The sequence below is a fragment of the Dermacentor variabilis genome, chromosome 6 (assembly GCF_050947875.1).
Source record: "Dermacentor variabilis isolate Ectoservices chromosome 6, ASM5094787v1, whole genome shotgun sequence".
Taxonomy (NCBI): domain Eukaryota; kingdom Metazoa; phylum Arthropoda; class Arachnida; order Ixodida; family Ixodidae; genus Dermacentor; species Dermacentor variabilis.
The window spans coordinates 54,450,917-54,467,814 of record NC_134573.1 but is presented as its reverse complement, the minus strand read 5'-3'; the positions used below and the strand labels follow the sequence as shown (position 1 = coordinate 54,467,814).

At 43.8% G+C, this 16,898-nt stretch overlaps 1 protein-coding gene across 1 annotated transcript in view; it reads left to right on the top strand.

The window, feature by feature from the left end:
• LOC142586138 (uncharacterized) overlaps positions 1-16,898 on the top strand; it is a 93,790-nt gene that overhangs the window by 6,269 nt on the left and 70,623 nt on the right. Inside the window, exon 5 of the mRNA XM_075697391.1 lies at positions 8,615-8,638. Within this exon, the coding sequence (XP_075553506.1) occupies positions 8,615-8,638 (24 nt within the window). The remainder of the gene's footprint in view (positions 1-8,614; positions 8,639-16,898) is intronic.

Here is a 16,898-nt window from a genome sequence, read left to right as displayed (position 1 = left end):
TCTGAATTAACCTGCTTGCATAGCTTCTGTAGACGCTCAGGGGCAGAGAAAACCACGTCCACCCCCGACTTTGCCGCTATTCATTTGAGATTATGGGAAATACGATGAATGTATTGTGTCACAGCAACTTTCTTTGCTCTAGCAGTTCTACTGCTTCCTTTAGATGCGTTTCTGTAGTTCCTGCTCAAGCCCTCTGCAACCGAAGTGGGCATATGCATCGGGTAACCAGGATCTGCAAGGTCATATGACTTCATGAGAGAATTATTGAAAAAAGATGCTACCATTGCGCGTTTTACGAGTTTTCAATGAGCGGAACGAGATGGTAGGACTTTCTGATTGCCACCCGGCTGATAGCTGCAGCAGACCTTTTGTGGTGAAAAGTGCAAAGCCAAATTGAAAAAAAATAGTGATGAAATTGTCTACGTGGACTTCATGCGTCAACGACAAAAAAGACAACAGTGAACGAGGTTAGGGTTTTTGAAACCACCGAGTAAAAATGACCTGATTCGTTATTCATAACAATTAAAAATCGTCAACAAATCTGAAAATTACCTCATGAAGTCACTGACCCCAAAGTAAAAACCAGTTTCAGAGATTAGGCCAAGCGCCTGGCACATTCTGGCTACCCGATGCGTATGCTCACCTCGGTCGCGGAGGGTTTGACCAGGAAGCATAAAAACGCATCGAAGGGAGGCAGTAGCACTGCTAGAGCAAAGAAAGTTGCTGTGGTGCTATACAACCATTGTATTTCACATAATCACAGAAGCGAAGAAATGGATGTCCCAGTTCTCCAACATCGCCTAATGCCTCCAGCTAAGCCATTACCGCCCAGGAGTGGCAGGTGATAGACTGTGACGTGTCCTTTGTAGAGGTCACAAAGCACGCGCCTCATCTCGAAATCGCTATGCATTTCCGTGAACTGCAATGGAAGTACTCGTGCTCGGAATTCTACACAGATGCGTCAAGATCACATGCTGGTGTATCTTATGCTGCTGTTGGTCCCACTTTTTCTAAATCTGACGTATTGAACCCGCGAACAAGTATCTTCACTGCAGAAGCCTATGCAGTACTTTCTGCAGTAAAACACATAAATAAAGTTAAGCTCGACAGTGCAATAGTATTTACTGACTCGTTAAGTCTTGTAAAAGCGCTGATTTCTTTACAAAAGCATACAAATCTTGTTTTCACTGAACTTCACTCGCTCTTATGCAATATTTATCTATCACATAGACAAGTAGTAATATGCTGGGTATACTGGCCATAGAAGCATCGAGGGTAACGTACTAGCTGACAAAATGGCCACATCACTCACATCACTAACCACTTTTCCTGCGACTGCTGTCCCTGTCACAGACCTGAAGCCTTTCTTAAGAAACTGCGACCACACTGGCAACGCATGTAGAAAGCAGAAACAAATAATAAAATGCCCGTTATAAAGCCAGTTAGGTTTTTTGGCCCTCCCCAACAATATCTCGGCGAACAGATGTCCTATTCTGTCGCCTGAGAATAGGGCACACATTGGTACCCGCAATTTTCTGCTTACTGGAAATGAACCGCCAACCTGTGGTCGATGTGGTAAGAGGCTGACCGTCCTCCACGTCCTCTTGGAGTGTAGCAAAGCCGAATCTGAAGGAAAGAAACATTTTCCGCTTGCGTATTATTATTGCGTTCCTCTCCACCCAGCTATGTTTCTTGTTAAAGAACCGCTATTTAACACAAAACAGTCCTCGGTTCCTTAAATGATGTTGTCCTACGTGTTATAAACCCATTAAATTCGTAGCGCGTCCTCTTTCCAGAGAATGCCGCTGTGATAGTCGTTTTGTATAGCACGTGCCTCTAGGCCCTTGTGTCTCAAGGGCTCAAACGAGGCCGTGGTGCTCTAGCGAATTTTAGATTCTTATACATTTTTATACGGTATCATTATTTCGCAATGCACCTTAATCCTCATAGTACACGTCTTTTGTCATTGCCATAATCTTATTACACATAGACTTTATGCACATTAGAGCGAACACATTTTAAGGCCTCTTTACAGCCATGTCACATCAACTTCATAGAAGTCATAACTCTACTGCAAACTCAACACTGGCTTGGCGCTCTTTGGCCATACCTGGCCCTTGCGCCAATAAACACCACACATTCATTCATTCAGAAGAATAGCGCCAAATTTCAGGGTCGAATGGTTTCCTCTGCCCCTGAGCGTCTGCAGAAGTTATGCAAACAGGCTAACTCAGAGAATAACAAAAGAAACACATGCTCTACTCAACTTCGCAAACAGTTTGTGACCTGCACTCCTAACGTTGTCTAATCCATTCCGCTTTAGTGCGGATGTTGGTGAAACTGGCAGATATATAAATGAAAGACTAAAAGAGCATCAATATAACGTCACTAGAGTAACCTCGGGCCATTTAGGCATTCATTGCCGAGATTGTCCCTGCAAAACATTGGTGAATCGGCGTATCTGCCTTCAATTTCTCAGGAAGAGCTAAGATCGATTTTTTTCAGTTTAAAATGTAATAAATCTCCTAGAATCGACGGTATTTTCATTAATGATTTGCGCAGAACATATGAATATATCCAAGAGGTTTTGCTAGCACTACTCTATCGCATAATTTCAAGTGGTGAAATTCCTGTAACACTGAAAACAGCAATAGTTATACCTCTTTACAAAAGCGGTGCGCGTAATAAAATTGAAAATTATCGCCCAATTTCAGTTCTACCTTCTATTGCTCAAATAATAGAAAAACACTTATTGTTAACGATGGAAAGCCTTCTGGACGCCAACAGCATTTTGTCGCCTAGTCAGTATGGCTTCCGGCCCGGCAAAAGCACTCACACCCTACTGGAAGATTCCTCCGATCAGTTGAATATTTGTATAGATAATAATAAAGTAGCTTGTGCTCTTCTTTTGATTGTAGCAAGGCTTTTGACAGTGTTCATCATGGTCTGTTGTTAAAGAAGCTTTACTTGTTAGGATTTCGGGGTGCTTTCTGGTCGTTGTTATCAAATTTCCTTCAGGATAGGCGTCCGGTCGTTTCAGTTGGGCAAGTTCATAGCGTATTCTCCATTATTCATACTGGAGTTCCGCAGGGATCTATACTCAGCCCGTTATTATTTAATATTTTTGTAAATTACCTCTATAGCATGATACCCGTTTCTCTCTATCAATACGCCGATGACACGATGATCATAACTTCTGCGCACAGCTATTAAGATGCGATTGCTTCTTTACAGTCTGCTGCCACAAAAGCTATTGACTGGTTTCGAAATAACCTAATTAATATAAATGTACGCAGATAAATGTAGATTCAATTAATCTGCTTCCATAATCCTTTGAGGAAGGTAGCCCTTGATTATCCTCTTGTTTCGCATTGTTCAGATTGTTCATCTTGTTCTTGTAGACCATTACAGTACTCATCTGTTGTAAAGTATCTTGGTCTATATATTGACAGTGACCTTTTTTGGAACAGCCACCTTGCTTACGTTTGCCAAAAACTTCGCGCAGTATCATGTCTACTGTACAATATAAGATTTTACATGCCCTTATCGGTAAGGAAAGCAATAACACACGCTTTAGGGTACAGTCTGCTGCGGTATGAAATAACAATTTACGGGCACTGTACTGTTCGCTGGATCTCAGCCTGAATGCTGACGCAGACCGCTTCAAAATATTTTCGACGCCGAATTTCGACGATCCTTTAATGCAAGTGGTTTTGCAAAAGACCTCTGGTCCAGTGAATTCCTAGTTCCGTACGCCTCTTCCCGTTGCTTAAGGCCCAAGGACCCCTTTTGGAGGCCCCGTTGTTCCACAAGGTACGGTACTAGAGCTCGCGCACATTATGTTCCAACCTACTTCAATAAATTACCCCCCCCCCCCAGCATCCTTTATGCAAAAACAAAATACAAGTCAAAGAGACTGCTAAGGCATATCTGTGTGTAAAGGCATATTTGTTCCTTTTGTTTACCGTTATTTCTTGTGTTCATGCATGTGATTGTGCAATTCCTTTGCACCATGACGGTTAGATTGGTGCATGATTATTTTATCTCATGGCCATTTCGTTCATACGCATTGCTGCGTTTGTTTCATTATTCTCGATGAAAATTCTTCTATTAGACACTGTATAAAATTTAATAAGTTTTTTTTCTGCTATGCTGTACTCGAGTTCGTTGCTTATAATCTATTATGTACCCTGTATGGTTTTGCTGCCTGCCAGGCTCTGCCGTTCAAGCCTTCAAAGGCTTTGGCAGGCCTGTGTGAATGTGCTGATTTCATTGTTGGAAATAAAGGTATTATTATCATGATTAAACGCATGTTTGAAAGTACTTCTATTTTGTATGGGGCTCATAGCAGGATGACAAGGTGGATTGTGGAGGCCTATAATATTGCAAAATTATAGGAAAGGTGCGTCACCAAGCCATCAGTGTCACTTTCTGCAAAAGATACGATTCCTCGGTTTATCGTTGTAACTATTCCAGTGTATATTTTGATCACGCCTTTGACACGTGTATGGTTCATCGACATGTACCACTGAATGTTCTTTTTTGTCTGGTTCGCTTCCGCTCGTTCGGTATACATTTATCGATGCGTGCAAATATAAGATCTATAGTTGAAAGCAGCGATGTCTCTGTGCATCTTTCTTTATACATCCTCGTTCAGTCGCGCTTGCACATTCTATCTTGGAAAGAGGCTCGACGAGGCTTCTTTCATCACGCATTGGATTTCATACTTAGGTTTCTTTGACATGGGAATTACGGGTCGCAGATTGATTTTCGGCTTCTTGTCCCTTCTGGTTCAGTTTTGTAGCTTGCTTGCCTTACAAGGTTTATTTAAATCAGGTAAATATTTTTTACACCATAACTGATTTCATTGCAGTGTTTGAAGCGCATACATCAATCCCGATATTTCTGAATGTTGCCATGATCAGCCTCATCATCATACTATTTTATGCCCACTGCAGGACCAAGGCCTCTTCTAGCCATCTTCAAATGCCCCTTCTTGCGCTAGCTGACTACTTGCCCTTGAAAATTTCGAAATTTTATTATCTCACCTAATTTTCTGCCATTATTGACTGTGCTTCGCTTCCCTTAGCGCGAATTCTGTAACTCTAATGGTCCTTGATAATGAACTTTTGTGCAGCGCTCAGAAATTGACGAAAATACATCATGAATGCTTACTAATTCGTTTAGTTTTCTATTCCTAATGGTCCACCGATTATCTTCCTTCCGCATTACAGGACCCGCCCAGCTGAGTCTTGTTCTCTTAATGTGTGCTAGAATATCGGCTATCTTTGTTTGCTTTCCGATCCACACCACTCTCTTCATGTTTCTTAACGTTACGCCTAACATTTTTGTTCCATCGCTCTCTTCGCGGTCGTTACCTTGTTATCGAGCTTCTTTGTCAACTACGAAGTTTCTGCCCTATGTGTTAGTACCAGTAGGATGCAAAGATGGTAAATTTTCTTTTTAACGACCATGGTAAGCTCTCAGTCAGAATTTGGTAATGCCTGCCGTATTCACTACCACCCATTTTTATTCTTCTGTAAATTTCCTTCTAATGATCGAGGTTCGCTATGTGTAATTGAGCTAAATAAACGTACTCCTGCACAGAGTTCTAGAGATTGACTGCCAGCCATGAACTATTCTTCCCTTGCCATGCTAATAAAATTTTACCTTCTGTATAATAATATGTAATACTACTTTCACGCTTTCTCGATTAAGGTCCTCAAACACTTAACCCTTTCAGACACTGTGTACACAATTGTCTACAGCAAGATAGTGCATCAACAGCAAAAGCACTGATGAAAGTAACGATATTTAAAATGTGTTGCATACATGTTGAAACGCGCAAAATTGTAAATGTGCTACAATTTTGAATATTGTGCATAATGTTTTTGCAAAATTGGTGGCAAGGTAGACGGCTGGGTCTTTTTACTCCATGTCGGTGTGTTATATGCAGCAGTGTGACTTCTTTCATTGTTTTTCACAATGTCATGCCCCAGGCACAATTTTGAAGTGATTGGATAAGTGCTTTTCAAGCTTTTCAAAACACGAAGTAGTTTATGCTCCCATATTTGATGTTCCTTGAGTGAATTTCCGCATGGAGTCCACATTCTGTAAACTTGATAAAACTCACTAAACAATCACAAATTCTTAATATTTTATGCAGCTGTACATTTTCTATGATTCTGAAGATGCAAGAAATGTAGTAAAACCAAATTTTCAATCAACGGGATGAAGTGGCATCTGAAAGGGTTGAAGTGTGGTTCGAGGTTAAGGTTCCTCTTGAGTGTGCATGCCATCCAATCGTGATTACATTTGCAAAGTAACACTCACGACGCAGAATCCTTACATTATACCGGTCTGTAGGGCTGGTATGATTGCAGCAATACTTTCGCTCGACCATATTTTTTTCACTTCCCCTGTGATATTAGGCAGCCTTCGCACAAGTGCTTGCATTCGTGCTCCCCATGATGAATGAATGAATGAATGAATGAATGAATGAATGAATGAATGAATGAATGAATGAATGAATGAATGAATGAATGAATGTCGCCTTTGAAACAGTATTTTCAATCTTTAGCTTCCAAGGTTCATGTCAACAAATCATTGATCCTGAAATAAATTTTTAGCTTTAACATCTATTATTTATGGTCCCTGCGTTTGCCTTGAGTCGTAGTGTTACGCTGATAATTGATATAATTTATTGGCATCCCCTTTGAAACGTGGCGGTGACAAATATTCATCCAGCCTCCTTGATCCAGTCAGGTTTTACTACATCTAACGCAGTCTAGCATTTTGCCTTTCTCTTTTTGATCTTTCCATTCTCGCAGCATCTATTACGCGTGTGCAATCGGACACGCCGGAATAGGGATTCAAAAATATTAAAAATAAAGATAAACACCAAATACAATGTCGATTGAAACGGGCTGAGTACGCCTGAATATGCGTACAAAATGAACCTGTGCTAGGGAATTGAACATGTAAAGAGCACCGACGGAACACATAGACGCTAAGAAGTTTCTCTCGCGGTGTCTCTTTGTGAACCCGTATATGGGGTCCTCCTCTTTCGCTATTTTTGACGGGGATAATTTGCACAAGTTAAGTTCGTGAAGTGACAAGTTGGCGTGGATACCACATTTCTGGACGCAACGAAACTCAGTAAAAAAAAGCAAACAAAGAGAAAACATGTGACATTATTACGATGATCTACTTTTGACGATTCCGAAGACGGAACATATACCTCGAAACCGATATTTTAGCAGTCACGGTTAATTGGTGCCACGAAAGGAACTATACGAAACTGCGAGATCCCGGCTATTGTACGGCGGCCGTTCTCGGCTGCTTTCAGCATGGGAACCTTCGGGTAGCAGCGCGTGTCTGCACGTGTGCGCGTGCTCATCCGCTCAGCGCTCCGCCACATCGACTCTGCTCGCGCGCTGCCACAGAGGCTCGGAACGGCCACCGTCTGCACTTGCACGTCCTTTACACACCAGACAATGATTGCAAGAAAAACAACTACTGCCGCAGGAGGCTTTGCGAAGCTCTTGTAAAGTGAGTGCTAGTACAAACAGTGAACCTATACAGAGAGCACGGAATGTTCAGACCGCTTAACATCCGTGAAAGATGAAGGATGGATTTTCATTAAGGATGATCGATTAGCGAAATATCCGAACCAAACCGAATACGAATGTTCGGGAGAAAAGACCTCCAGATTTTGAATAAAATGTCAAACTTTTTCTCACTTCCGTACAAAGTGAAATATGAAGGTTGCAGGAGCCCACCGTGGCTGCTTAGTGGCTATGGTATTGGGCTGCTAAGCACGAGGTCGCGGGATCGAATCCTGGCCACGGTGGGTGCACTTCGGTGGGGACGAAACGCGAAAGACACCCGTGCACTTTGATTTAGTACCCGTTAAGAAATCCCAGTGGGTCCAAATTTCCGGAGTCTCCCATTTCGGCGTTCCTCATAATCAGATCGTGGTTTCAGCACGTAAAACGCCAGATTTTATTCTTTTTACTTTGCGCGCAATCCGTTTAATAAAAGGGAGGCTTATATAAATTTTTTGGCTGACGCGTGTAATATCGTTTGCAATTGCACGTGCGGAAAACACAGGTGTCTGTAAAATAACAGCGAGTATTTTCAGTTATATTTAGCATTTTTAAAATGGCTCTAAATAATCGAGCAAACAGGGTTGTCAGCCGATGGACGTGTAGAGTATTGTGTTATTCAAAGGAGAGAAGTGTGATTCTGCAGGAGCGCGTATTGATTTAAGTGGGGAATTATTAGGACTAAATACTTAATAAAAGGAGACTTGCTTATGTAGGCTGCCTAAAGGCGACCCATTTTTATTGAATGACTGGAAATTATTGAGAAGTCGTCTGCCCGGATGCTGGTCCGCAGCAACCTCAACCCTCACTTACGTCATTCTCTGTCTGTACATCGAGACTCCGATTAAGTGTTGTGATTAGTTATCTACGAAAGAAGCCAATATCTAAATGGGAATTCTCGAGTCGAACGCGAACCTGATATCGGAGAATATTCCCTTATTATTCGAAATTTCCAGTGGCCGAGCCCACCCCTACTTTCTAACTATTCACGTTTGTTTTCTTTACAGCACAAAAGTGGCCTTAGAAGAACTGTAAGTCGACGAGTCCCTTTTGTATAATTGTGGTTTTCTTGTCCGTTAGTCGCTAACTGTAAAACCTGTAAGCTTTTTCGCTTGCGTAAATACGACATGGTGGCTTTGGCGGTGCCTCACTGTGGCCGCCAGAGTGCGCTGGCGTCAGTGGGCGTGCGGTAGCCTGCTCGTCATTGCTGAAAGAACCCGCGACTACGCGAAAAGGAACTGCAGCTTCTTTTCATGCAAAACGATTTGAAACATGCGTAGAGTGGTTTTTACAAAACGTTTGCCCAAGAAAACATAACACGTTCGCAAAAATGCCAAAATGCTCTTCGCAGGGCCTGAGGAGACACAGAGCCAAAGGACATCCGGTAAGCGTTTTAACTTTGTTTCCGGCTACGTAGTTCAGGTGTGGTGTGCGATATAGAAGATAGATGTATTTGCTCAGTTGCGTGGTTAAAGTGGAAAGTGATATTACAAAATGCAATGAACTAGAGTGAATTTGGCATGTAGTGTATTGATTGTGACGCGTTACTTTTGATAGTAGTCTTTATAGTTGCTGTCTGTAAGCGTTCATTCTAACGAGGTGGTCATAAGAGGCTAAGAATAGTACACGAGCGTGATTGCGTATTTATTCAAACTATGATCACTCACGAATTACAAAGAGACCGTGTACAAATCAATCATGGAATTGTTATTAATGTTGCGCCGAATCTCATCTATACACAGGCATGTCGATTAAACCTTTTACGTGTAGCTCTTCTCTACAATTAAATCCACACAGGCAAGAGTATTTTAAACTGCTAAGAAAGTTACCATTTTGACTACAAGGAATCCGAAGTTCCATTCGGGCGGTTCCCGGAAAGTAATTGGCTAACGTGGACACTGATTATATCCTAAAAAAGCTTTCATGCAAAGCGTGAACATGTATTAAAAACACCGGATGCCACAATACATTTGATATGCAAAAAAAAAAAAAAAATGACGCAGTGCTTTTTTGCTCATTCGTTCAAACCACACCGCACGCTTTCCTAAACGGGACTAGAAGCAAAGAACTGCGCGATTTATTTTCAAGAGATCGTTGAGCAATGGGCTTCGTTAGCACGACGTTCGTTTTCATAATTGGCCAGCTCTGCCCTCACGTACAAGTTGATCCTTCCATACCAGTGTTCGCATCATCCGGTAAATAGCGTATGCACCACGTTCTTTAAAACCCACGTCATGCGAGCACAACAAGAAATACACTATTGAAGTGAAAGGTCACGGTAACAACACACTTTTATAGTGACACAAAGAATATTGAAAAATGCCGCAAGGTCTGCTTAACTTGGCGCAGAATTACGCGGCATATTTGCTCCTCGATATCCTTGCTCTACTTTGTTAGCACTGCTGTCGCAACGCCTTAACGTTTTGCTTCGAAGCGCGAGGGATTTCTCGCAGTTCCTGCGCATATCGGTGCTGCCGGTGCGTTCTCGAGACTGCATTGTTATCGTCCCGAGTTCGCCTTCAATTAACTCGAGGTTTCTATAGCTTCTTTACGAATATTCGACCTACCATACGTGGGTGAGCGAGAAATATCCGTCGTTCAGGAATAGCGGCCGGCCATGAGCCACTTCCGTTCTGAATCCCCGATTGCTTCTGGGCTTGTTACAGTGGTCACCATCCAGTTAGTCGTTTTATAGCAGGGCGCAAGTTCGCCCGATAACGACTTCATTTAATGCGAAGCATTGTTTGCCTCGCAGTGCAGGCCGTGCAATGAGGAGCTAGTTTCCTGTGGCATGTCGTTTCGAGCTAATTAAGTATTAAGGACAATCATATGTACACCGATATGGAGTTGAATCAAGCTCATCCGGCACAACAGCTCGAGGTTATACGCCCATAAAACCACAGACGCTTGCTCACTTCTTTCGCGCCATTGCCAAATATAGAGCTCTGGGACGATCGGCACGAGCATCTTGTCGCATAGGAAGAATACGCCCAGGGAGAAGTGAAATCACTTGTGTGCTCGCTAGACCGTGTCTGTTTCTCGCCTTTCGCAAAGAAGTTTTATCGGAGCATAACTGCGAGTCGGCCTAGTTGGAACAGATTCATCATAAAACATTTTGTGCGCAAACAAACAGGGACGAAGAATAGGAGCAACACAAGGACGAACGCTTCCTTGTGTTTCGCTCGTCCTTGTGTGGCTCCTATTCTTCATCCCTGTTTGCGCACAAAAAGTTTAAGATGAAGTTTTATCGGCTGGCAACGCTTCGCAGGACCTCAAACAACCTGGAAAATAGTTCGCACATACCCAGGAATTCTGGCCTTGCCGGGGGGGGGGGAGTGAGGCAGGACTGCTCTCCCTCCCCCCGGAAATCTTTGTAGGTGGCTCGGAGTCGGCGCCTATGATCTCTGCGTCTGTGTGTGTGTGTAAGAGAGAGAGTGGGGTAGATGTGTTTGTGTGCATATATGGGTGTGAGCGAACGAACATTTCCTTGCTTGCACCTGCTCTCGGAGACAGATGAGATATACGGTTTATTTGAACCCATATTTATATCACATTAACAAGAACAAATACTCTGCCTTTATAGCATTATCTCTTCCTGAAAGCGAAACCGACGCAAAACAAAGAAAGTCATGAGCCATTCCACTATGTGAAGGTGGTTGACTAGCGAAGCTGCTTAGCACGCGAAAAGGAGGGGACACATAATTTTGAACAAAGGTAGGAACTCATTTATTGTCTTGATGGGTGGTCATTGTTTCACTCGCAACTGCAATCACATTCTTTGATAATGTGAAATCGAGGCACGTAAGCCGCAGGGTGGTCGTTTGGGCCGGATTGGTGTGACATCGCAAGAGATATGTCGGTAACACGGAACGCGTAAAAAGCTTCCTTTTTGGTACGGACACGTCCACATCGAAATCACCGACAACGACCACAGGAGTAGTGTCAGCGCATCTAATTCACGCAAAGTGAGTAGCCGTGAACCTTACGGGAGTATGAGTCATTGCACTTTTTGCTTGCTTACGGGGGTATGAGCCATTGATAATGACAGTTTTTGACATGCTATTCAGTATGCTGTATGCATGATTAGAAAGAATTCAAAGGAACACTAAAGCGAAACAATAAATCTGTTTAGACTAATGAAGCATTGTTTGAGAACCCTGCAGACAGTCAGTTAAAAGAAATAGTTGGTTATTAGATGAGAAAATGAAGGTCCAATATCAGTATTTGAATTTCGCACCGAAACCCCAGCGCTGGTACGTCAGCGTGACGTCAGGGATTCCAAAGTCTGTTTTCGCATTTGGGCCGCGTTGGCTCAATAAAGGTTCCCGAAACTTGCCATGCCTAATATTTGGTTTCTTTAGAACACAATGTAGTCAATCTGTACCGCTATATATAATTAGTAGGCTCTAGAAGATGCCATAAAAATCCATGACGTCACAGCCACCAGGTGCGGGCAATTTAAGTAGGCGTCGCCACCCGTATTTCCTTCGTGCGCTTTTTATGGCTTACCAAACGCCTTATCGTTGTAAGAGTGGTGTTTTTGGTGTTGTAGAAAGGTAATTTACTGATGCAGAAGGAATCATATTTGACTTTAGCGTCCCTTTAAGCACTGTTCGCTTCACTTTGCTCGCTGAGTGCTTGTAGCCTCTGCCTTACGGGCACGCCAAAATACACGGTATGAACGGGAGTATGAGTGCCTACGGAGGTATCAACTATAGATGATAATAGTTTTCTTCACGGAGAACAACAATGCACGGAACCCTAGCCGTATACGGCTTCGCTGTAAAAAAAAAAAAAAAATAGGAGCCAATCCACTTTGTGAAGGTGGATGACCACCGAAGCTGTAGCACATAACACAGGGTTATACAAGGGCACATGTACTTATTTTCATCATTTGGTAATGATAGTGAGGATAGCTTTGTGATTACTGTGATATACACTGACTGGTTCGCTTGCATCCTTATACAGAATCTTGGCTAAAATTAAATCTACACACGACCGTTGTTGAGTGACTTGGATTGGTGCGGCACTTCAAGCTCTTCTAGCACAAACTCAGTGAACCATTACTTGTCTGGTTTTGAAATGTCCACATCGAGGTCTCCAAAGATGATCACAAGTGTAATGTCATCACGGCTAACCCATGCAAAGTGTGTTGTCATGAACTTGTGGATATCACACTTGGGTGTGCCTTGAGATATATACACAGCGGATATTACAATTTCGTCTTTCGTTTGTACGGCACAGATATCCCTAAGTTGGTCGCATTGTCCTCTTGCGAGTCAAGAGTGTATAAATGTACATTAATTTTGTCGTTTGCGCATACGGCAACGCCTCATCCTCGTGAGTCCATGTGTTATTCCCCCAAAATTACAGCTTACCAGTTGACTTGAAACAATGCATCTTGATTGACTTATTTCATTGATTATTATTATTATTATTATTATTATTATTATTATTATTATTATTATTATTATTATTATTATAATTGTGTGGAGTGCTTAAGCCTGCTTGACCTCGGCCGCGGGATGGCACGGTATTTCGATACCTCCGGGATCATTCCACATTTTTGTCCAGGTACACGAAAAATGCATTGCGGAGCAGAGGCATACAGCTTCGCTGCGAAAGCGCCTATTACGTCAATGTTCCCTTGCTGAATTTCGTCATTATGGCTTCGTCGCCATCGTCACAGCCCCGCGAAGAGCTGCTATGCGGTTCGCCTTCGTTATCAACCTGGCGTCGGTGACAGTGCAATGTCTTAAGAGCAATGACGCCCTAAATCCGCACCATCATTACTTCCCAAATCCCTTCAGCGACCAAGCAAGCTTTCGGCGGCACACGCCCGCCGCTACTATATCAAACTGGTTGCCTTCGAACAAACACCGTAAATACATATCGAAAACGAACTGGCCGCAAGGAACATGCTTGCGCAGCGATACCATTATTGATAACGTCACAAAAGGATGGGCGGGGTCAGGTGGTCCTTACAGACGTTCTTTCTTTATGGGGGAGGGAGGGGGGTCAGTTATGAGTTCTTAGGGCTCATTTACAAAATATTTGTTCTCGTGGCTCTTACAGAAGCATGTTTAATAAAAATTTCTTCGCTCAGTTTGATAAACTCGACGAACGGCTCTCAATTACTAATTTGCTTTAGCCGCCTAAGATCAATTATTGAAAAGTTAATTACCGTAGCTTTCTTTATAATGCAAGCTGTTAAACCTACCCCGTATCTAGAGATTATCGATTAGAATACTCGCACAATGATCTTACCAAGATTTAGAGGGGTTTAATAAAGTTACTTGGTGCAGTTACAAACAACCAGCATGTTGAAGGTGCTGCAGGCCTCTTATAGAGCAAGTGTGAAAGCTCGGACGTGTGATTTTGGCGGAAATCAAATTCATGAGCTTAAACGCATATGCGTTTGTAACCATACAATTCTGCCTTTACAATCGATTCTCCTACATTATACAAGAAGTACCTCAGCGTAACAGTGCATCACACAAGGTATGCGAGAAAACTGTGCGCGCTCCCGATTAGATTTCTGAGCACTGCTGGCAACAGGCTCGGTTTCCTGGCATCATCTGCAATAAAGAAAAAGCTGCCTGGGAGAAAGCATTAGATGCCTTTTTCAGTACATTCTAACAGATGGAGCAACGCGGACATGTGCGTTAGGACGAAAAATAGTGTAGTGTGATAAGTGATTTCCGGCACATATTTTGACTGTGAAATGATATGAACAAAACAAGAAAATTCCGCCATTTTGTGACTATTAAGGCTGACACACGTAAAGTCACGTGAAGTTTGAGCTCCAACAAAGTACCTATGGGGGAAGCGGCCCAAAGCATTTTCCTGTCGGCGGGAAGATCGAAAGATTTTGGACAGTATAGCAAACAATTTTTTTTACTACTGTAGCAAATGCTTAGTATTATAATTTATCGTATGAATTTGTAGAAGAAAGAATCTGTTTTATAGTCGTATTATTTTCAAGCAAACATTTAATACCAATTCTACGAAAACGGATTTTTCTAGTTTTCGTTATTCTATAAACGCATCGATGCTGCTTTGCCCCAAGAGAAAAAAAATCGAAATATAGATTTTGAAGAAAAATGCTACACATGTAGCGAAAAAGAACACTATAGTGGACCATCCTTTCCAGCGCTTTCTAGTGGGTCAAGCTCTCCAGCGCTGTTCTCGCGGGTTCTCGCGAGTCCGTAGCCTGCTCTAACGGCCGGTCCCAAAGGCCGGCGACAAATAAACGCCATTACAAGTGGTGGAAGTGCTGGGTAGTGGCGGTCGGGCACAATGTCGACGACATAGCCGCCGGGGGGCCGTAGTATGTACGGTTGGACTGGCTTGCCGTGGACCACCATGCACTATGTTGGCTGTCGTCCTCGAAAGATCCATCAGGCCATCTTGCCCGATGGGCGCTTCACCTGCAGGACTACGACATCCGCGTTCTGTACCGCAGCGAACACGAGAATTCTGATGCCAATGCTCTCTCGCGTTCTCCCTTACCTGGCGAAAATGACTGCTGCTCACTATCCTAATTTACCGTTTCTTCACTCTACATTACCACCATCTCTTCTGAGCAACGCAAGTACCATTGGATTGCCGCCTTATATACTTGCTTTCTAGCACATCAGCACACACAACCACTCGCGCGTTGCGTGGTCATGCTCACCATGTCGCCGTTCGCGACAACCTGCTTCATCGGCGCAATTATAACCCCGACGGTCGCCAGTGGCTATTAGTAATACCTCGCAGTCTCCGTTCCGACATATCCGCAGATTTACACGCCGATCCACAGTGTGCGCACTCGGGAGTTTTCAAAACGCGTCAGCGCCTTATACAGCGGTACTACTGGCGAGGGATGTACAGCAGCGTTCCGATTGCCAGCGCCGGGAATCTCCACTCCGCCTCTCGCCAGCCATTTTGTAACCTTTACCTTGCCCTACCCGGCCGTTTGGGCGCGTCGGAATCGACATTGGCTGAAAACCACTGGATCACTGTGGCGGTTGACCACCTCACGCGATACACCAAAACTGTTGCCCTCCCGGCAGCTGCAGCGCACGGTGTTGTCTCCTTTCTGCCTGACTGATTTACTGCCATCGTACACCACCTGAAGAGCTGCTCAGTGATCGCGGACGTGTTTTCCTATCCGAAGTAGGTCAAGCCATTCTTAAAGAGTGTCACGTTGTTCATCGTCCAACTACAGCGTACCATCCTCAAACCAGTGGCCCTACAGAGCGCTTCATTCATGCGTTCGATAACATGCTTGCAATTACGTCGACTCCGACCGCACAAATTGGGACGTCATTCTGTCCTTCGTAACCTATGTGTACGACACCGCTACTCAGAGCGCCACCGGCTTTTTGTACTTTTTGTTACTGTACGGTAGGCAGCCGTCGCATACCGTCGACACAATTCTACCATAGCGGCCGGATGCATCGGAATGTGCGCCAACTTCTGCCACGGCAAGACATGCTGAAGAGTGCTGCGATCTGACCTGGAGCGCCAGAAGGGCACTCGCGGTGACACCACTTCTGAGCACACTGTCCTTCCTGGAGCGCTTGTGTGGCTTTCCATTCCTCCCGCTGCACCTGGGGCGCGATAACGTAAAACTATTCCAAGCTTTTCTATTCCAATTCTGAAATCAGCCGTGCGCGATTGATTAAAAACTTTTTTGGACCACCCCCGCTTCGCCTGGCTGTCACTGGGCGTCACGAAAGCGCGATAGCTCCCCACCTGATATGACATGTGCACACTTGTTATTCATGATTTGACCGAACAAAAGCAAAATAGTTATTCCTGATTCGACGCCTTTTTTCCGTAGCCCTCGGCTATAGGTCAAAATCTTTCGGGCTGCACCCACTTCACCTGCCTATCACGCGACATCACAAAACCGCAAAACCTCACCGCGTCAAAGTGACGTGTATGCATTAAAGATGCAATAATATGCCGAAAAAAACTGAGTTTTCTTCTGAATAGCCGCAGGCTGCCCCGTTCCGAAAGGAATAAACGATGGCTGCCGCCGATCGCTCAGGCACTGGCTACTCGCACCTGCCGGAGAGCATGTGTTTATTTGCGTATAATAAAGCTTTTTGCGTGGCGGCGTAACGCTTTCGAACACTTTCGACACGTTTACGATCTCTTTATGCCAACTATTCTTAGCTGCGGATCCGTTTAGCGTCATTCTTAGGTTTCCGTCGCATGCCGCCACGATTTTCGACCAGTCACCGCAAGCTAAGTAAGGGAAAGCGGACCAGTCTAAAGACGACGGCACCACCCTCACCC